The following is a 20666-nucleotide window of genomic DNA, read 5'->3' on the forward strand; positions in this document are numbered from 1 at the left end:
AGGGGTGCTGGAAAGTGCCCCAACTGGGGACTCCATCGTTCTGTTGGGGGACTTCAACGCTCACGTGGGCAGCGACAGTGTTACCTGGAGAGGTGTGATTGGGAGGAACGGCCTCCCCGATCTGAACCCGAGCGGTGTTTTGTTATTGGACTTCTGTGCTAGCCACAGTCTGTCCATAACGAACACCATGTTCGAGCATAAGGGTGTCCATCAGTGCACGTGGCACCAGGACACCCTAGGACGGAGGTCAATGATCGACTTTGTAGTCGTGTCATCTGATCTCCGGCCGTATGTCTTGGACACTCGGGTGAAGAGAGGGGCTGAGCTGTCAACTGATCACCACCTGGTGGTGAGTTGGATCCGCTGGCAGGGGAGGAAGCTGGTCAGACCTGGAAGACCCAAGCGTATCGTGAGGGTCTGCTGGGAACGTCTGGCAGAATCCCCTGTCAGGGAGGTCTTCAACTCCCACCTCCGGGAGAGTTTTGACCGGATTCCGAGGGAGGCCGGAGACATTGAGTCTGAATGGACCATGTTCTCCACTTCCATTGTTGACGCGGCCGTCCGGAGCTGTGGCCGTAAGGTCTCCGGCGCCTGTCGCGGCGGCAATCCCCGAACCCGGTGGTGGACACCGGAAGTAAGGGATGCCGTCAAGCTGAAGAAGGAGTTCTACCGAGCTTGGCTGGCTCGGGGGACTACCGAGGCAGCCGACGGGTACCGGCAGGCCATGCGGACGGCAGCCCGGGCGGTCGCAGAAACAAAAACTCAGGTCTGGGAAAAGTTTGGGGAGGCCATGGAGGAGGACTACCGGTCGGCCTCGAGGAAATTCTGGCAAACCATCCGGCGCCTCAGGAGGGGGAAGCAGTGCTCCGCCAACACTGTTTACAGTGGAGGAGGGGAGCTGTTGACCTCGACTGGGGATATCGTCGGGCGGTGGAAGGAATACTTTGAGGATCTCCTCAATCCCACTGACACGCCTTCCGTCGAGGAAGCAGAGGCTGAGGATTCAGAGGTTGATTCATTCATCACCCAAGCTGAAGTCACTGAGGTAGTCCGGAAGCTCCTCAGTGGCAAGGCACCGGGGGTGGATGAGATCCGCCCTGAGTACCTCAAGTCTCTGGATGTTGCGGGGCTGTCGTGGCTGACACGCCTCTGCAGCATCGCGTGGCAGTCAGGGACAGTGCCTCTGGACTGGCAGACCGGGGTGGTGGTCCCTCTCTTCAAAAAGGGGGACCGGAGGGTGTGTTCCAACTACCGGGGGATCACACTCCTCAGCCTCCCGGGGAAAGTCTATTCCAGGGTGCTGGAGAGGAGAATTCGGCCGATAGTCGAACCTCGGATTCAGGAGGAACAATGCGGTTTTCGCCCTGGCCGTGGAACGCTGGACCAGCTCTACACCCTCCGCAGGGTGCTCGAGGGCGCATGGGAGTTTGCCCAACCAGTCCACATGTGTTTTGTGGACTTGGAGAAGGCTTTCGACCGTGTCCCACGTGGCATCCTGTGGGAGGTGCTCCGAGAGTATGGGGTCGGTGGCCCTCTGCTGAGGGCTGTACGGTCCCTGTATGACCGGAGCAGGAGCTTGGTTCGCATTGCCGGCAGTAAGTCAGACCTGTTCCCGGTGCGTGTTGGACTCCGGCAGGGCTGCCCTTTGTCACCGGTTCTGTTCATTATTTTTATGGACAGAATTTCTAGGCGCAGCCAAGGGCCGGAGGGGGTACGGTTTGGGAGCCACTTGATTTCATCTCTGCTTTTTGCGGATGATGTGGTCTTGTTGGCTCCCTCGAGCCAGGACCTTCAGCATGCACTGGGGCGGTTTGCAGCCGAGTGTGAAGCAGCTGGGATGAGAATCAGCACCTCTAAGTCCGAGGCCATGGTTCTCGACCGGAAAAAGGTGGCTTGCACCCTCCAGGTCGGGGGAGAGTTCCTGCCTCAGGTGGAGGAGTTTAAGTATCTTGGGGTCTTGTTCACGAGTGAGGGGAGAACGGAGCGCGAGATCGACAGGCGGATCGGTGCGGCGGCCGCAGTAATGCGGTCATTGTATCGGTCCGTCGTGGTGAAGAAGGAGCTGAGCCGAAAGGCAAAGCTCTCGATTTACCGGTCGATCTACGTTCCCACCCTCACCTATGGTCATGAACTCTGGGTCATGACCGAAAGAACTGGATCCCGAATACAAGCGGCCGAAATGAGTTTCCTCCGCAGGGTGGCGGGGCGCTCCCTTAGAGATAGGGTGAGGAGCTCTGTCACCCGGGAGGAGCTCGGAGTAGAGCCGCTGCTCCTCCACATCGAGAGGAGCCAGCTGAGGTGGCTCGGGCACCTGTATAGGATGCCCCCTGGACGCCTCCCTCGTGAGGTGTTCCGGGCATGCCCCACCGGGAGGAGGCCCCGAGGAAGACCCAGGACACGTTGGAGTGACTACGTCACTCAGCTGGCCTGGGAACGCCTTGGGGTCCCCCCGGAAGAGCTGGAGGAAGTGTCAGGGGAGAGGGAAGTCTGGGGTTCCCTGCTCCGACTGCTGCCCCCGCGACCCGGACTCGGATAAGCGGCGGACAATGGATGGATGGATGGATCACGATCCGGGTCGATTGTTGTCCGGACATTTTAAAATATTGGGTCTTTCACAGTCGGTCACATCCGTCTGTCTATGAAGGAAGTGTTTGTCTTCCCCCACGGCTCTGACGTTTAGGTGGCGTTCCCTTGGTCGCAACAATCGACCCGGATCATGATGAGTTTTTTTATATATAGCTCTTCAGTGTTTCCCACAGGATTTTAGGAGACCATGGCGTGCCGGGGGGGGGGGGGGTGATATAGCGCTGCAGCTGAGCAATTAGCGCGATATAGCGCAATATAACACATTTAGCGTGTGCCCGTGTCTGTAGGCTATGTGAACCTGTGTCTGTCTATGTGCGGGCAGAGATGAGAGATGGTGTTAATAACCATGCTAGCGTTTCACCATCTCTCATCTCCGCCAGTCAGCCTCTTAACCTGCCGCCTCTTTTTTTTTTTTTTTTTTTGGACTATTTTTATTTTTATTTTATTTTTCATTGAAGGCCGCCACAGTCTTGTTAATTAGTGGGAAACACTGCTCTTTGTCAGCATATACAAGTGATTCAAACTAAGACATGACAGCGGACAAGCGTTAGACAAAGGTTTAAAATGCTGCGTTTTCACCACGTTTGTCTATGGGGGAATCGGTTTGTTTTCCCCCACGGCTCTGACCGGAAGTGACGTTTCCTTGGTTGCCGACTCGGTGTATTAAAGCTCCTTCAAAATAAAGGTAGATGTTTGTGTTAAAGCTCCTTCAAAATAAAAGTAGATGTCTGTGTTAAAGCTCCTTCAAAATAAAGGTTACCTGGTCCTGCTCTCCTCCTCCCTCCTCGTTGTAGTTGAGGATGTTTTCTCTGACGTCCTCCCAGCTCTCGTGCTCAGCAGGGATGTGGTAAACTCCTCGTTTCCTGAACTTGTTGCGGCTCCCTTTCTGGTTCCACACCGTCACCGCCACCAGCACCGCTACACACACACACACACACACACACACACACACACACACACACACACACACAGACACACACTATAATAAATCCTCGGGCTCTCACTTCCTTCCTGTCTCATTAACATCAGAGTTTCAGCCTCGTTCACAAACATCAGCAGAATTAAAAAACCAACAGATAATAATTCTCTTTAATTTCCACTGAACTCTGTGTCGGCAGCGAGGAGAGGGGGCTGATGGGTAACGTAGTCCTGACACAGAAACCGACCGATGATGATGTCATATAACGATCGATCGTTGTGTAACTTTTACGCACCAAGTGAATCGACGTCAGCTGATCGATGCTGATGGAAACGTATTGATCGCTGATCGACCACTGTTACATGAGTGTGTTTGTTTGGTTCTGATTCTGTTTCTCTTCCTGTTTAGATGTGATGATGTCATCACACAGATCACCGACGCTGGTTTGAACTGAACTAACAGATAAAAAAATGTAAAAACAAACATAATGGCCAGTGTTTTTAAAGAAAGAGCAGAGCTGTAACTAGAGGAAAGTTTTATTATTACCATACATAACATAAAGCTACCCTGTGAACTGTGTTATTGCTAAAGTTACAGACTCCTGTACTTTTTGTAAAAAAGAATAAAAAAACAACCTCACATTTATTTATGGTAACACTTCACACTATTAAGCATTAGTTAAGCATTAATAAATACTGAACTCATCATTTATAAGACATGAATACTCATTCGTATGTAGTTAGTTTGTAGCAACACATGACTGAGTCACTATGAAGCCTCTTTTTTTTTGTAGCTTTAGGGTTTTATTTTATTCTTTATTCCTGTAGCGCTGCATGATGAAATAATAGATTTTTACTTCATGATGTAATAACGCCGCATTTTATAATAATCTGCCACATTTTACAATAAAATTCTTGAACGCATTGTGTAATAAACTTTGCCTTATTTTGTAATAACTTACCTCACTTTTATCAATAGGGCAATTTAAATCCATAATTACATCATATTTTACCTCTAACTGCTCCTGCTTTTAACTACACTTATGTATTAAGTTATGCTTATGTAAGTTTGTTATGTCTGAATATTTATGTATGTCTCAATTGTTTTGTCTTCTGTCTTATATGTTCTGTGTTTCATCTCGGCTATATTGTAAATGAGGTTGCTCCTCAATATATCTATATATGCCTTTTAAATAAAGGTTATGAATGAATGAATGAAATTATAGCAAAATGTGGGTGTTGCACTTTTTTTATGAAGAAAATGTAATAATTTGGTGAATCTGTAACAACTTAGTACAAAATGCTGCATTATTACATCATGAGGTGTAAATTTATTGCATTATTACATAACGTGGCGCTACAATCCCTCTTGTTCCCATCTTTGACTTACTTATTTATCTTTTCTTTAAACTTTATTTTTGTATTGATCTGTTATTATTATACAATGCTTTTGACTACGTGTGATTTTCTGCATCATTGTAGCTAACAGGAAGTAAACAGGAAGTGACGTCTCTCACCGAAGAAGACGAGCAGACACATGCTGATGGCCAAGATGGAGGACGGGCTGAGGGCGGCGAGGCGGTGACCTTTGACCTGGCCCAGCTCGCAGCGCTGACCCCTGAACCCGTCGGGACAGCGGCAGCGGTAGCTGTCGGCCGACAGCGGCTGACACACGCCGCCGTTACGGCACGAGGAGAGACCGCACGGAGACGGCAGACAGCGCTGGCCCGAGTCATCAGACACCGTCACCTGACCGCCGGGGCACCTGGGAAATAAAGAGGAGGAGGAGGAGGAGGAGGAGGAGAGAGGAGGAGGAGGAGGAGGAGGAGGAGGAGGAGAGAGGAGGAGCAGGAGGAGGAGAGAGGAGGAGGAGGATCAAAAATCAATAACCTTCTCCCTCTTTCCTTTCAAGTTTACAACAGACACTTGTACTTGTACCTGTACTTTCTTTTATTCTTTTCTTGTTTTTTTTCCCCCAAAAGTGGAAATAGTCAGTAATAGTCAGTAACAGTTACAAATAGTCAGTAATAGGCAGTAATAGTCAGTTATAGTCAGTAACAGTCAGTAATAATCAGTAACAATTATAAATAGTCAGTAATAGACAGTAATAGTCGGTAATAGTCAGTAATAGTCAGTAATAGACAGTAATAGTCGGTAATAGTCAGTAATAGTCAGTAATAGTCAGTAACAGTTACAAATAGTCAGTAATAGGCAGTAATAGTCAGTTATAGTCGGTAACAGTTATAAATAGTCAGTAATAGACAGTAATAGTCGGTAACAAAGACAGTACTAATAGTCGGTAACAGTTATAAATAGTCAGTAATTGACAGTAATAGACAGTAACAGTTAGTAATAGTTATAAATAGTCAGTAATAGGCAGTAATAGTCAGTAACAAAGTCAGTAATAGTCATTAACAGTTGTAAATAGTCAGTAATAGACAGTAATAGTCGGTAACAAAGTCAGTAATAGTCAGTAATAGTTATAAATAGTCAGTAATAGACAGTAATAGTCAGTAACAGTTAGTAATAGTCATTAACAAAGTCAGTAATAGTCAGTAATAGTCAGTAATAGTCAGTAATAGACAATAATAGTCAGTAACAGTTAGTAATAGTCAGTAATAGTCAGTAACAGTCAGTAATAGTCAGTAACAGTCAGTAATAGTCAGTAATAGTCAGTAATAGTTAGTAATAGTCAGTAATAGTTAGTAATAGTCGGTAATAGTCGGTAATAGTCAGTAATAGTCGGTAATAGTCAGAAATAGACAGTATTAGTCAGTAACAGTAACAGTCAGTAATAGACAGTAACAGTTAGTCATAGTCAGTAATAGTCGGTAATAGTCAGTATCAGTCAGTAATAGTCGGCAATGGACAGTAACAGACAGTAATAGTCAGTAACAGTCAGTAATAGTCAGTAACAGTCAGTAATAGTCGGTAATAGACAGTAATAGTCAGTAACAGTCAGTAACAGTTGGTAATAGTCAGTAACAGTCAGTAACAGTCAGTAATAGTCAGTAATAGTCAGTAATAGTCAGTAATAGTTGGTAATAGTCAGTAATAGTCAGTAACAGTTATAAATAGTCAGTAATAGTCAGTAATAGTCGGTAATAGACAGTAATAGACAGTAATAGTCAGTAACAATTATAAATAGTCAGTAATAGACAGTAATAGTCGGTAATAGTCAGTAACAGTCAGTAATAATCAGTAACAATTATAAATAGTCAGTAATAGACAGTAATAGTCGGTAATAGTCAGTAATAGTCAGTAATAGACAGTAATAGTCGGTAATAGTCAGTAATAGTCAGTAATAGTCAGTAACAGTTACAAATAGTCAGTAATAGGCAGTAATAGTCAGTTATAGTCGGTAACAGTTATAAATAGTCAGTAATAGACAGTAATAGTCGGTAACAAAGACAGTACTAATAGTCGGTAACAGTTATAAATAGTCAGTAATTGACAGTAATAGACAGTAACAGTTAGTAATAGTTATAAATAGTCAGTAATAGGCAGTAATAGTCAGTAACAAAGTCAGTAATAGTCATTAACAGTTGTAAATAGTCAGTAATAGACAGTAATAGTCGGTAACAAAGTCAGTAATAGTCAGTAATAGTTATAAATAGTCAGTAATAGACAGTAATAGTCAGTAACAGTTAGTAATAGTCATTAACAAAGTCAGTAATAGTCAGTAATAGTCAGTAATAGACAATAATAGTCAGTAACAGTTAGTAATAGTCAGTAATAGTCAGTAATAGTCAGTAACAGTCAGTAATAGTCAGTAATAGTCAGTAATAGTTAGTAATAGTCAGTAATAGTTAGTAATAGTCGGTAATAGTCGGTAATAGTCGGTAATAGTCAGTAATAGTCGGTAATAGTCAGAAATAGACAGTATTAGTCAGTAACAGTAACAGTCAGTAATAGACAGTAACAGTTAGTCATAGTCAGTAATAGTCGGTAATAGTCAGTATCAGTCAGTAATAGTCGGCAATGGACAGTAACAGACAGTAATAGTCAGTAACAGTTGGTAATAGTCAGTAACAGTCAGTAACAGTCAGTAATAGTCAGTAATAGTCAGTAATAGTCAGTAATAGTTGGTAATAGTCAGTAATAGTCAGTAACAGTTATAAATAGTCAGTAATAGTTGGTAATAGTCAGTAATAGTCAGTAATAGTCGGTAATAGACAGTAATAGACAGTAATAGTCAGTAACAATTATAAATAGTCAGTAATAGTCAGTAACAGTTATAAATAGTCAGTAATAGTCAGTAATAGACAGTAATAGTCGGTAATAGTCAGTAATAGTCAGTAATAGTCAGTAATAGTCGGTAATAGTCAGTAATAGTCGGTAATAGTCAGTAATAGTCGGTAATAGTCAGTAATAGTCAGTAATAGTCAGTAATAGTCGGTAATAGTCAGTAATAGTCGGTAATAGTCAGTAATAGTCGGTAATAGTCAGTAATAGTCGGTAATAGTCAGTAATAGTCAGTAATAGTCAGTAATAGTCGGTAATAGTCAGTAACAGTAACAGTCAGTAATAGTCGTTGTGTGTGTGTCACCTGCACTGGTGTTTCCTCCACAGGTCGATGCAGCGCAGCGGGCTGCGACACGGTTGGCTGCTGCAGGCGTCGCTAGAGCAACCGGCGGCGACGCCACGACGCTCCAACACCGTCACCAAGTCACGGCTCTGCCCGTCCAGAGGGAGGAGCTGACCGTTGAAACGAACGTCCCTCAGACAACCTGGAGGAGGAGGAGGAGGAGGAGGAGGAGGAGAAGGGGAAGGAAGGAGGAGGAGGAGGAAGAGGAGGAGGAGGAGGAGAGAGGAGGAGGAGGGGAAGGAAGGAGGAGGAAGAAGAGGAGGAGGAGGGGAAGGAGGAGGAGGAGGAGGAAGGAGGAAAGGAAGGAAGGAAGGGGAGGAGAGGAAGAAGGAGGAGGAGGAGGAGGAGGAAGAGCAGGAGAAGGAGGAGGAAGAGGAGGAGGAGGAGGGGAAGGAGGAGAGGGAGGAAGAGGAAAGGAAGGAAGGGGAGGAGGGGAAGGAGGAGGAGAGAGGAGGAGGAAGAGCAGGAGGAGGAAGGAGGAGAGGGAGGAAGAGGAAAGGAAGGAAGGAAGGAAGGAAGGAAGGGGAGGAGGGGAAGGAGGAGGAGGAAGAGGGGAAGGGAGGAGGAGGGGAAGGTAGGAGGAGGAAGAGGAGGGGGAGGAGGGGAAAGAAGGAGGAGGAAGAGGAAGAGCAGGAGGAGGAGGAGGAGGAGGGGAAGGAAGGAGGAGGAGGAGGAAGAAGAGGAGGAGGAAAGGAAGGAAGGGGAGGAGGGGAAGGAGGAGGAGGAGGGGAAGGAAGGAGGAGGAAGAGGAGGGGGAGGAGGGGAAGGAAGGAGGAGGTGGAGGAGGAAGAGCAGGAGGAGGGGAAGGAAGGAGGAGGAGGAGGAGGAGGAAGAAGAGGAGGAGGAAGAGGAGGAGGAAGGAGGAAGAGGAGGAGGAAGAAGAGGAGGAGGAGGAGCAGGAGGAGGAAGGAGGAGGAGGAGGAGCAGGAGGAGGAAGGAGGAGGAGGAGGAGACACAGTTAGACTTGGCTCCGCCCCCTCGTCGTCGTTCTTTCCAACCCCGGCGTCTTCCTCTCACCGTGGAAGTCGGCCTTGTTGTCCCCGGCGACCGGCCCGTTGCCGACGGTGACGCTGGCCGGGTGGACGACGATCTCCCTCCGGTTCCCGAGCCGCGCCCGCGCCTCCCGCGAGCCGCCTCCTCCCTCCAGCCGCAGCGTGAACAGGTTGTCGTGGCGACTGAGGCTGACCAGCAGCCACTGGCCGACGTCGACGCGCTGGCCGGGGAGACGCAGCGAGGAGGCGCCGCCGCCGAGGTCGGCCCGCACCGAGAGGAGGCCCTCCACGATCTGGGAGGAGAGGAGGAGGAGGAGAGGAGAGGAGGAGGAGAGAGGAGAGAGGAGGAGAGGAGACGATGATGTTCAAATTCAATTCAAATTTAAAAAAAAAACTTTATTCATCCCCAAGGGGCAACTAAAATGTGGAGGGTGAAACGGCGAGGAAGGAAGGAAGGAAGGAGGGAGGAGGAGGTGGGGGAAGAAGATGAGGAGGGGAAACAAGGAGGAGTAGCAGGAGGAGGAAAGAAGAAGAGGAAGAGGAGGAGGAGGGGGAAAGAACAGGAGGGAGGAGGAGAGATGAAGAGGAAGAGGGGGAGGAGGAGGAGGAGGAGGAGGAAGTAGAGGAGGAGAAGAGAGGAAGAAGAGGAGGAAGAAGAAGAGGAATAGGAGGAGGACGAATGAAGAAGAGGAGGAGGAGGAGGAAGAAGAGCAGGAGAAAGAAGAGGAGGAGGAGGTGGTGGAGGAGAGAGAAAAAGGAAGAGGAGGAGAAGGAAGGAGGAGGAGGAGAGATGAAGAGGAAGAGGAGGAGGAATGAAGAAGAGGAGGAGAAAGAAGAGGAGGAGGAGGTGGTGGAGGAGGAGAGATGAAGAGGAAGAGAAGGAGAAGGAGAAGGAAGAGAAGGAGGAAAGAAGAAGAGGAGGAGGAGGAGGAATGTATAAGAGGAGGAGGAGAGAGAAAATAGAAAGAGGAGGAAGAGGAGGAGGAGGAGGAAGAAGAGGAAGAGGAGGAGAAGTAAGAGGAGGAGGAGGAGGAGAGATGAAGAGGAAGAGGGGGAAGAGGAAGAGGAGGAAAGAAGAAGAGGAGGAGAAAGGAGGAGGAGGAAGAAGAGGAGTAAAAGGAGGTGAGCTGACCTCCAGGACGATGTACTCGCTGTAGTCCCGTGTCGTCACGGTAACCAGGGCTCCGGCCGTGGCTCTGGTCCGGAGCAGCAGCTGGACGTCGGTGCGGCGAGAGCTGCCTCCTCCTCTCAGCTGCAGCCGCAGCACGCCGCCCGTCGCCACGGAAACCTCCGGCACCGCTGCAGGGGGGAGGGGCAGAGGGTCAGGGTGTATTAGGGATAATATAATAATAATATAATATAATATAATAATAATATAATATAATATAATATAATATAATATAATATAATATAACATAACATAACATATATATACATCCATGTTAGGGACACGAGACGTCTACTTCACTGACAGTCGGGAAAACACACACAGTGATACACACACTGTAGTCTTGAAGAAGAAAGGAAGAAAAGGAGGAGGGGGAGAGAGGAGGAGGAGGAAGAAGAAGAAGAGGGGAAGAAGAAGAAGAGGGAGGAGGAGGAGGAAAGAAGAGGACGAGGAGAGGGGAGGTGGAGAAAAGACGAGAAGAAAAGAAGAGGAGGAAGAAGAAGAGAACAAGAGGAAGAGGAAGGAGGAGTGAGGAAGAGGAGGAGAATGAAGAAGAGGAGGAGGAGAAAAGAAGAATGAAGAAGAGGAGGAGAAGAGAGGAAGAGGAGGAAGACGAAGAGGAGGAGGAGAAAAGAAGAAGAGGAGGAGGGGGAAGAAGGGGAGGAGGAGAGAGGAAGAGGAGGGGAGAGAAGAGGAGATGGAGGAGGCAGTCAGACTTGAAGAAGAAAGGAAGAAGAAGAGGAAGAAGATGAGGAGGAAGAAGAGAACAAGAGGAAGAGGAAGGAGGAGAGAAGAGAGGAAGAGGAAGGAGGAGGTAGAAAGAAGAAGAGGAGGAGGAGAAAAGAAGAGGAGGAGGAGAGAGGAGGAGGAGGAAGAAGAAGGGAACAAGAGGAAGAGGAAGGATGAGAAGGAGAGAGGAGGAGGAAAGAAGAAGAGGAGGAGGAAGAAGAGGAGGAGGACGAAGAGAGGAAGAGGAAGGAGGAGGTAGAAAGAAGAGGACGAGGAAAGAGGAGGAGGAGGAGAGAAGAGGAGGAGGAAAACATGTGGAGGAAGAAGAGAACAAGAGGAAGAAGAAGGAGGAGGAGAAAAGAAGAGAACGAGGAGAGAGGAGGAGAAGAGGAGGAGGAAGAAGAAGAGGAGGAGGAAAGTAGAAGAAGAGGAGGAGGAGAAAGGAAGAGGACGAGGAGAGGGGAGGAAAAGAGAAGAGGAGGAAGAAGAGGAGGAGGAAAAAATTAGAGTAGGAGGAGAAGAGAAGAGGAGGAGGAGGAAGAGGAAGAAGAAGAGGAGAAGAAAGAAGAAGAGGAGGAGGAGAGAAGAAGAGGAGGACTGACAGACGTGTGTGTACTTCACTGACAGTCGGTGAAACACAGACACTCTGACGTGAACTCACCGCGGTCACACTTGTGTCCGCTGTAACCGGGGCGACAGTGGCAGCTGAAGGAGCCCCAGTCGGCCAGACAGGAGGCGTGGACGCCGCAGGACGGGCCGGACGCCGTCACGCACACGCCGTCCGTCAGCCGGCAGCCCGGAGCGCTGTCCACGCTCTCACCGGGGGATGCCAGGTCGTACACCTGAGGGGGCGGGGCCAGCAGCAGCATCATCATCATCATCATCATCATCATCATCATCATCATCATCATCATCATCATCATCATCATCATCATCATCCATAGATACACATATGTAGATGCCTCATGTCAGTACCCGATTTGTGACAATACTTAGTCGGCGGCCGCCATCTTGGACAGCTGCCTACGGCAACTTCACTTGGACAAACTTCATTTGGGCACTGCCCGATCTGTAAATTTAAAATATGGTACTGTGAAAATTATTTTTTTTTAAAAACCTGCGGACGTCCGTCATAAGACAGCCGCAGCAGACTTGTTTATAGAGAGCCTAAGCGGAAGCAGGAAGTAACGGTCGCCATGGGACCTCAACTCTGAAAAACTCGCCATTCAAATGAACGGGACTGAAAGTTTTATTTCGTGATCCGATTGAATTGTGCCATGAGAAAAAAATATGTCCTCTACCTGTTTAAAACATCACGTTTCATCCCGAGAAATCAGCCGTTTGTTGTAAAACTATTGTAGAATAAAATTCAGAAGAATCTGTAAGCAGAAAGACTACAAGTCGCGTAGGTGACGTCACACACCAAATGCCGCCCTTTCCCGTGTCAGTTGGTGACATATTTTTTGTGGGACACAGATCTGTAGTCCGTAGAGCGGTCTTTACACTAAATACATTCTTCTGTTGCCGTTTTATGATAAACTGCTGATTTCTCTTCATGAAACGTGATGTTTTAAACAGGTAGAGGACAGAGTTTTTTCTCATGGCACAATTCAATCGGATCACGAAATAAAACTTTCAGTCCCGTTCATTTGAATGGCGAGTTTTTCAGAGTTGAGGTCCCATGGCGCCGTTACTTCCTGCTTCCGCTTAGGCTCTCTATTCAGTGAGTGTTGTGGTAGTTGTGATTGTTGTGGTTGTCATGGTGATGAGGCCGGCGAGAAAAGACGAGAGTAAACACTAAAAGTCCGCCTCTGTTCCTGTTTTCTGAGCATCAAGATCCAGACCACCACAACCAACCCTCAATTTACATTACTAATAAAGTTTTTGGGTTTTTTTAAATAAAAAGATAAACCGTCTCTGGCGACGCACACAGGGCAGTGATCCTAAGTCAATTCAACTAAGTTTGTCCAAGTGGAGTTGCCGTACGTAGCTGTCACAAATCGGGTAGTGACGTGTATGCTCATCATCAAAGTGAACTCAGAACAGAGAGGATTGTGGGTAAAAATGTTACCTGACTGTCGACCACCAGGTTACGGACGCAGCCGGTGAAACCACGGTAACGACGGTGAGGAGACGTCTCCTTGACTCCGCCCACCTGGAGAGGCTGGAAGACGTTCAGGTACCTGAGGAGGAGGAGGAGGAGGAGAGGAGGAGGACGAGGAGGGGGAGAGAGGAGGAGGGAGAGGAGAGAGGAGGAGAAAGAGGAGGAGGAGGAGGAGGTGGAGGAGGAAGAGGAAAGAGAAGGAGAAGAAGGATGAGAAGGAGGAAGAGAAAGAAGAGGAGGAGGAGAAGGAGGAGGCGAAAGAATAGGAAGAGGAGAGAGGATGAGAGAGGAGATAGAGGAAGGAGGAGATGGAGGAGGAGGAGGAGGAAGAGGAGAAGGAATAGGGAGAGGAGAGAGGAGGAGGAGGAAAGAGGAGGAGACAGAGGAGGTGTTGAGTGAGGAGAACCAGGTGTACATGCTAAAGGGGCGGAGCCAGCCGTGTCCAGATGTGTCTCACCTCTGGTCTCCAGGTGTTTCTCCTGCTGCTCTGCACTCTGATTGGTCGACCTCCTGAGCCTCTCCGCCGACGCCCTCGGGCTCGTTGGAGGCCACGCCCCCACACTGGTCCAGGATCAGCTGCACGGCCTGCACACACACACACACACACAGGTGAGGCCACGCCCCCTGTGACATCACAGCTCCCTGAGGCCACGCCCCCTGTGACATCACAGCAAAGATATAGACCAGAGCGGCATTTTTATGCAAATGAGAATGACTGATGCATCCTGGGTAATTTAGGGGCAGCACCCGGCATTTTTACATTGCACTCAGTGGCTTTTTGTGTTTTGATGGAGCGTAGACTAACTAACAATCAATTTGAATGTTTTATTTTTTGTTTCTTTTGTAGCTCTATGTCTCATAATTATTTTGACACCCTCTTTGAAACCCACCGTTCACGCTATCTTGAAAAATTACAATTAATGAATCTAGCGGTATGCTCCTTTAGCCTCCCACAGTGATCAATGACTCCACACAGTGGCCAGACATGTCTGACCCATAGACTGTAAAAAGAATGGACGTAGTGTCCGTGACGTCACCCATTGGTTTTGGGGAGTCGTTTTTGTGACTCAAATATGGCGGCCTGGACAGCGCCATGTTGGATTGGCCGGCCGAGAACCCGCCCACTGGCCTCGAAGCAGCTGTCCACGGAGCTGCTCGGACCTGTCACTCAACGTTTCCGCGCCCTAATTGGTCAGAGTTTTAACCTTATAACAGTAAAACGGTAGAGTTAAAAAAAAATTCACCCCCCTCAGAGTGTGTGCGGGGGTAGAAACTATCGATTGAGACGAAAAAAACGTTCTGACACCAGGCTTTTAACATGTTTACTGAGGATGTAAAGTCGGCGATTTTAACATGGGGGTCTATGGGGAATGCTGCTTTCTGATACCAGCCCCCAGAGGAATTCGAGGGGATTGCAGTTTTTTGAACGCGGAAGTGAGCTTCACTTCTCAGACCGACAACTGCCCCCTTGGGTGTGACCCAGACATCTACACGTATTTGGTGGAATCGCCGGGGAGGTTTTGGCTCAGTGTTGTCTGTTAATAGCCTGTTAATAGCCAATTTTTTGTTAGTTAGTTTGTCAAGCCAGTTAGGCTGAACTTTTCAATGGAGGGATGCCAGGCGCTGCCCCTAAATTACCCAGGATGCATCAGTCATTCTCATTTGCATAAAAAAGCCGCTCTGGTCTATGTGCTGTTTTTCCTCACAGAGGTTGGTTGCTCTGTGTGTGTGTTTAATGTGTATTTATTGGTATTGTATGTTTTTATGTACTTTGGACATCCTGGCTGCAAATCAATTTCCCAACTGGGACAATAAAGATAACTTTGAACTTTGAACAGGTGAGGCCACGCCCCCTGTGACATCACAGCTCCCTGAGGCCACGCCCCCTGTGACATCACAGCTCCCTGAGGCCACGCCCCCTGTGACATCACAGCTCCCTGAGGCCACGCCCCCTGTGACATCACAGCTCCCTGGTCTCCTACCTTCCCGTCGCTGACGACGTCCAGCCGGTGCCAGCGCCGGTCCGTCACCGTCGACCGCGGAGGAAGCTGCAGAGTCAGAGTTCCTGATCCGTGGTTGATGCTGAGAGCTGGAACGCCGTTCCTCAGCTCTGACACACACACACACACACACACACACACACACACACACACACACACACAGGTTAAAGGGATAGTTCAACATTTTGGTAAATTGGCCCATTACCGAGGTCACGTGACCTTTGACCTCGGTGTGTGTGTGTGTGTGAAGCTGCTGAATCTGCTCGTTCAGCTCTGTGTGTGTGTGTCTCTGAATATCATCAACTGGTGTGTGTGCGTATCGTGCTATTGAACATGTGAGTGATCGATGCTGCAGCCATCTTTGATCCCCTCACACACACACACACACACACACACACACACTCACACACTCACACACACACACACACACACTTATATAACGTTAAAGCCACATGGTGATGCAGCTGTAAAGGCCACTGCAGGCTAATCCGTTAACTCCGCCCACTGGGAGCTGACATTAGACTTTAACAAAGCTCGCCGGCGTCCACGGAGACGCTGTCGTCACGGCAACAGCCTCTTTGTTGTTTGCTAAAAAAAAAAAAGAGCGAAACGCGGCTTCGCCTCCTGCTCCGTCAGGTTTAAAGGGATAGTTCAACATTTTGTCAAATTGGCCCATTGCCATAATCCCTATCGTCATAGCAGTAGGTTCGTTACCTTTAATTGTCGGTGCAAGCTGTTTTTAGAACGGCGGAGCAGAGCCGTGAGCTGCTCAGAGCTACGCTACGGAGGCTCATTATGGGATTTCTTGGTTTCCCTCATCAAACAACAACAACAACAACAACTCCACAACGCTCTGGTGGACAAGTTGTGACCTGCACATTCACCACGCTATGAGATAATAACACAACGTTACCACACAGAGTTGTTTTAGAGGGAAATACAGAGACTGCTTGATGAAAAACTGTCCCTGAAGGCAACGTGCAGCAGCGGTTTTGCATGAATTTCCCTCTAAAACAACTCTGTCTGGTAACGTTGTGTTGAGTTTGATGAGGGAAACCAAAAAAAAATCCCATGAGCCTCCGTAGCGTAGCTCTGAGCAGCTCACGGCTCTGCTCCGCCATTCTAAAAATAGCTTGCACCTACAATTAAAGGTAACAAACCTACTGCTATGACTATAGGGATTATGGCAATGGGCCAATTTGCACAAAATATTGAACTAACCCTTTAAAACTCTAAAAGCTCAAAGACACCACATTGTTTCAGGCTCTCTAAGCTCCGCCCACCTCCCGCCTCCACTCACCTATGGCGATGAAGTCCTCGCGCTCCCCGGGGTGGGCGGGGCCAACGGGGCCGTCGTAGAGCAGCAGCCCGTTGGGCGACTCGGCCAGGAACTCCAGGGAGATGTGGCTCTGGAAGCAAAGCATCATGGGAGGAAACCAGGCGTAGCCTTGGCCGCCGAAGCTGTGTTTGGTCTGTTGACACTCGGGGCCGTCGAACATGGGAGGACACCGACACCTGAGACACACACACACAGTTTATTATGCTTTACTAAAAATTACAATTTAATAATATTTATTAATTACATACATACATACACAGGGTTCCTACACAAGTATGGAAAGCATGGAAAAGTATGGAATTTGATTTTATACATTTCCAGGTCTGTAAAAGTATGAAAAATAAATGGAAACTATTGTATGGAAATATATTTGTTTTATTAATCTTATATTGGTTTGGTCTTATCTGAAGTTATTTGGGTTAATTATTTTGTACCTAGCTACAATCTCCTGGAAATGATTTGGTTGCATAATGGCAGACCCATTCAGAATAATGAAAACAAATGATTAATTGCATGATTTTTTTTATATTATGCACGTCGATTTACTTAAATATCACAAATTATTAGATTTTTTTTACCAAGATGTCTGGAAATTAGGGTCTGGAAAAAGTCTGGAATTTGGACATTACAATTGTGTAGGAACCCGATATCATTAAAATTCAGCTGTTTTTAATTCGCTCCGATATTTATATGGATATAAAAATATTTATATGAACATTTGTGTAAACCTATTACAATTCATATAAAAATAAAATATATAAACCGTGATGTGATGATACTTTTATTTTTGATTTCTTTATTTCTTTATTTTTTTTTATTTTAGACATGTTCAAAATAAATAAATTAATGCACTCTGCTACAATTCTGTTTCAAATACTTTTATTTTGAAACATCAACTTGTACAGGTGACAACAATCCACTGCTTCCTGTGTGTAATCAGACAAAAAATGAAGCAAAGAGGAAAAACAACAACTGATTCTGACAAAATATTATTAAAACAAAAGAAAATAGAAACGTTTTTTTTAATTGCTCAAAAAATGATAAACAACTGATCTGATTAAAGGTAAGAAAAAAAATGCAGAATGATACATAAAAGTAAGAGCAAGAGTAAGAGCTAAAATTGGGTTTTTGTTTGAAAATTTGTCTCTTGAGCTTCGTTTTCTCCTGCAGATTTGTAGAGTTATGAAAATCTATATATCTATATCTATATATATATAAGAGATACTTTAAAAAAATATCTACAATTTCAAGACAGAGATAAATACAAAAATGAACTTGGGACTGAACACAAAATAAAATCACTGAACAACGTTGGATTTGAAACTTGCAGGAGTTTGTTTTTTAAAACTGTGTCAAAGAGCGTTTCACTTGTGTTGTTTATTCCCTCCTATTTAAATATATTTAGTCTGTTGAAGCCTCCACTCCTCCATTAAAAGTTTTTCTCTGCAGACACGATGAAAACATTAATTAAAACAAACTGCGACGCGTCAGACAGTGTGGAACTGGTTCGTCGTCAGTGTTAATAGGCTTTTATTTATAAAGAGAGAAGAGAGGAGGAAGAGGAGGAGAAACCATCTGCCAGATTCAGCTGCTACAAGTTGGATTTGACTTTTAAACCGTTAAAGTGACGAGACGGTTTGAGCTGCGACAGAAATCAGCTCCGTCTCATTAAAACTCATGAATGTTTCACAAATTTACTAAACAATCGTCAAGTTTCAGAGTTAAAATAAAGAAACTGAACTGAAACTGAACTGAATTTACTGAAGATTTACATTGGCTTCATTATGACAACTGAACTTTACTAGATATGATAAACCAGGAGTAGGGAGGTCACGATTATATTTTTATATTATAAAATGATATTGTATAGATTACAATAGATTATATACAGCTCTGGAACAAATAATAAAAGACCACTTTATACTTTACTTTTTCTTTATTCTATAAACTACTGACAACAATTCTTTAATAAGTATTGTTTATTGGCAGAAAATGCCTTTAAAAAAAAACCAAAAATAAATTGATCTGGAGAAGAACTTAAAATAAAGATTGATCAATGATGAACTAATCAGGAAAAGTCTAATAATGAGAATTAGTTAGTTAGTAATCGATTAGTTGTTTAGTCAATAAAATGTTAAAAAATGTCTAAAAACATCAATCAGTGTTTCTCACATGTCTTGTTTTGTCCACAAACCAAAGAGAGACTCAGTTTATTGTCATAAAGGAACAAAGAAACCAGAAATATTCACATTGAAGAAGCTGAAATCAGAGAATCTGGACTTTTTTTCTTAAAAAAATATTTACATTTTGTTTTTTTTTGGTTATCAAAATTTCAAGTTGACGATTAATTTAATAATCGATTATTGTTTGATTAATCAGTTAATTGTTGCAGCTCTAGTTAAATTAACCGACTTTTCCCTTAAAACAAAATGATAAGTATGATCGTCCTCTTTATCTCTAACTGCTCTGCTCCACTGTCACTGACACCTTCACTGGTAACAGCTTCACTGGGAGGTTTCTACCAGTGTTAATGTATGGAAACATCTTCTGAGTGAAAGTGTGTGTGAAGGTGTGTATGTGTGTGTTAGTATCAGGATCAGAGAACGACAGTTTTCCTCTGTTCAAGTCCAGATTCACTCTGATCCTCTGGAGCTTCTTCTGCTCTGGGAGATAAATGAATGGAGTTGATGGTGACCATGCTGAGTATTTATCTCCATTGAACCATAACCTCCATAATCCAGACAGCATGTCGTTTCCCTTCCTCTGCACAGACTCTGTTAACACACCCAGTCCCCAGTCTGTATTGTCTCCAACCTGGACATCCCAGCTGTGAGTCCCTGAGTTAAAACCCTCAGAGCCCAGGACAGAGTAGTAATAATCAAACCTCTCTGGATTGTCAGGAAGCTGCTGTTTGTCTCCTCGTCTCCCACTGGTCAGATCATCAGACAGGATGAGTTCTGGACCAACAGTGTTTGGGTCCAGAACCACAGGACTGTAGGAGACCATGTCCTTCATCTTGTTCCAGATGTTGAAGGTCAGGTTGCCCAGGTGTTTGGCCTGGTCTATCAGAGCTCCTGAGTCCAGCTGTGGATCCTCCAGCAGGGGGCGCTGCTGGACTCTTTCCACTGCAGCCTTGTAGTTGAGCAGGAATGAGACGTCTTCAGCTCTCAGCTCGTCCTCTGTGGCTCTGACTGTGTGTGAAAGAGCTGCTATCTCTCTGCTCAGAGCCTCCATCTTCTCCTTCATCCTCTGACTCTTCTGCTCCTCTTCCTCCCTCAGTGCAGCCATCCTGGCCTCCTCTTCCTCTTCTAGAAACTGGTGAAGCTTCTTAAACTGCTCCTTAATCTGCCTCTCTGTGTGTCGGGCCTGGACCTTAATGTGTTTTGCTGTTTGATCAAACTTCACTTGAACTCTTTTAAAACCCTTTAACTTCTTCTTTAAGGGCTCCAGAGTTTCCTCAAGTTCCTTCTTGAGGTCTGAAGCAGCTTCATCGATGGGTCTGATTCTGTGGTTGGTGTGTTTTTTTGAATCTCTGCAGACGAGACACACTGGCTGCTGATGGTCCAGACAGAAGAGTCTGAGTTTCTCAGAGTGCAGACTGCAGAGAGCCTCTGAAGATCTCTGCTCTCTCTGCTGCAAGAAGCTCTCACACAGGTTCTTCAACGCCAGATTAAAAGGTGGATGAACCTTTGAAGATCTTCTCTTACAAACTGGACACAGTGGATCTTGTTTCTCTCTCCACCAGCTCTTCAGACAGTCTTTACAGAAGCTGTGGCTGCAGGACAGAACAACAGGATCTCTGAAGACCTCGGTACAGACCGAACAGTAGAGATCCTCCTCTAGTCTGGAAGCCATTTAGTCTGTGAGTGGAGCTGAAAACACAGCAGACAGGAAGTAGAGTCAGTCATGGCTCCCCTCCCTCCTCTACTGACTTGACTGAAGTTTACTGAGACTCTGAGTCCAGGTTTTAGTCAAACTCACCTTCAGTGTGTGGAGTGTCGGCAGGTTGAAGCAGCAGTGTTGTAGCTGGACTCACTCACAGGAAGTTGTTGGTTCGGTCTGAAGCTGAATCTGATCGTCTCTTCTTCAGTCTGCGTCTCTGGGACTGACAGAGTCCAATGCACTGTTTCCTGGTTTATGAGTCATGTTAGGGGGCGGAGCTTTGAAAAGTGACTGAATGTTGAACAGGTTAGTCCAGATTAATGTAGAGGAGCAGTTCTAGGCATGTGCCTCGTTTTAAAA

The 20666-nt window shown here is 46.1% G+C and overlaps 2 protein-coding genes across 2 annotated transcripts in view; both read right to left on the reverse strand.

The window, feature by feature from the left end:
• The window catches only part of LOC146972706 (putative neural-cadherin 2), a 19760-nt gene extending 3163 nt beyond the window's left edge, over positions 1 to 16597 (reverse strand). Inside the window, exons 1-10 of the mRNA XM_085802138.1 lie at positions 16386 to 16597; positions 15068 to 15195; positions 13543 to 13670; positions 13053 to 13164; positions 11643 to 11823; positions 10217 to 10383; positions 9110 to 9377; positions 8054 to 8234; positions 5022 to 5269; positions 3347 to 3504 (exon numbers count right to left, since the gene is read on the reverse strand). Coding sequence (XP_085658264.1) covers positions 3347 to 3504; positions 5022 to 5269; positions 8054 to 8234; positions 9110 to 9377; positions 10217 to 10383; positions 11643 to 11823; positions 13053 to 13164; positions 13543 to 13670; positions 15068 to 15195; positions 16386 to 16584 — 1770 coding nt within the window. The 5' untranslated portion in view covers positions 16585 to 16597. The remainder of the gene's footprint in view (positions 1 to 3346; positions 3505 to 5021; positions 5270 to 8053; positions 8235 to 9109; positions 9378 to 10216; positions 10384 to 11642; positions 11824 to 13052; positions 13165 to 13542; positions 13671 to 15067; positions 15196 to 16385) is intronic.
• Positions 16598 to 18785: 2188 nt separating this feature from the next.
• LOC146972707 (E3 ubiquitin-protein ligase TRIM39-like) lies at positions 18786 to 20279 on the reverse strand. Its single transcript, XM_085803133.1, has one exon. The coding sequence runs from the start codon at positions 20277 to 20279 to the stop codon at positions 18882 to 18884; it is 1398 nt and encodes a 465-aa protein (XP_085659259.1). The 3' UTR covers positions 18786 to 18881.
• Positions 20280 to 20666: the final 387 nt, after the last annotated feature.

The sequence above is a fragment of the Trachurus japonicus genome, chromosome 16 (genome assembly GCF_045865225.1).
Source record: "Trachurus japonicus isolate A0001 chromosome 16, Traja_1.0".
Taxonomy (NCBI): domain Eukaryota; kingdom Metazoa; phylum Chordata; class Actinopteri; order Carangiformes; family Carangidae; genus Trachurus; species Trachurus japonicus.

Excerpts from the sequence above, each read along its gene's own strand:
- LOC146972707 (XM_085803133.1), bottom strand. The coding sequence starts at position 20,279 with ATGGCTTCCAGACTAGAGGAGGATCTCTACTGTTCGGTCTGTACCGAG.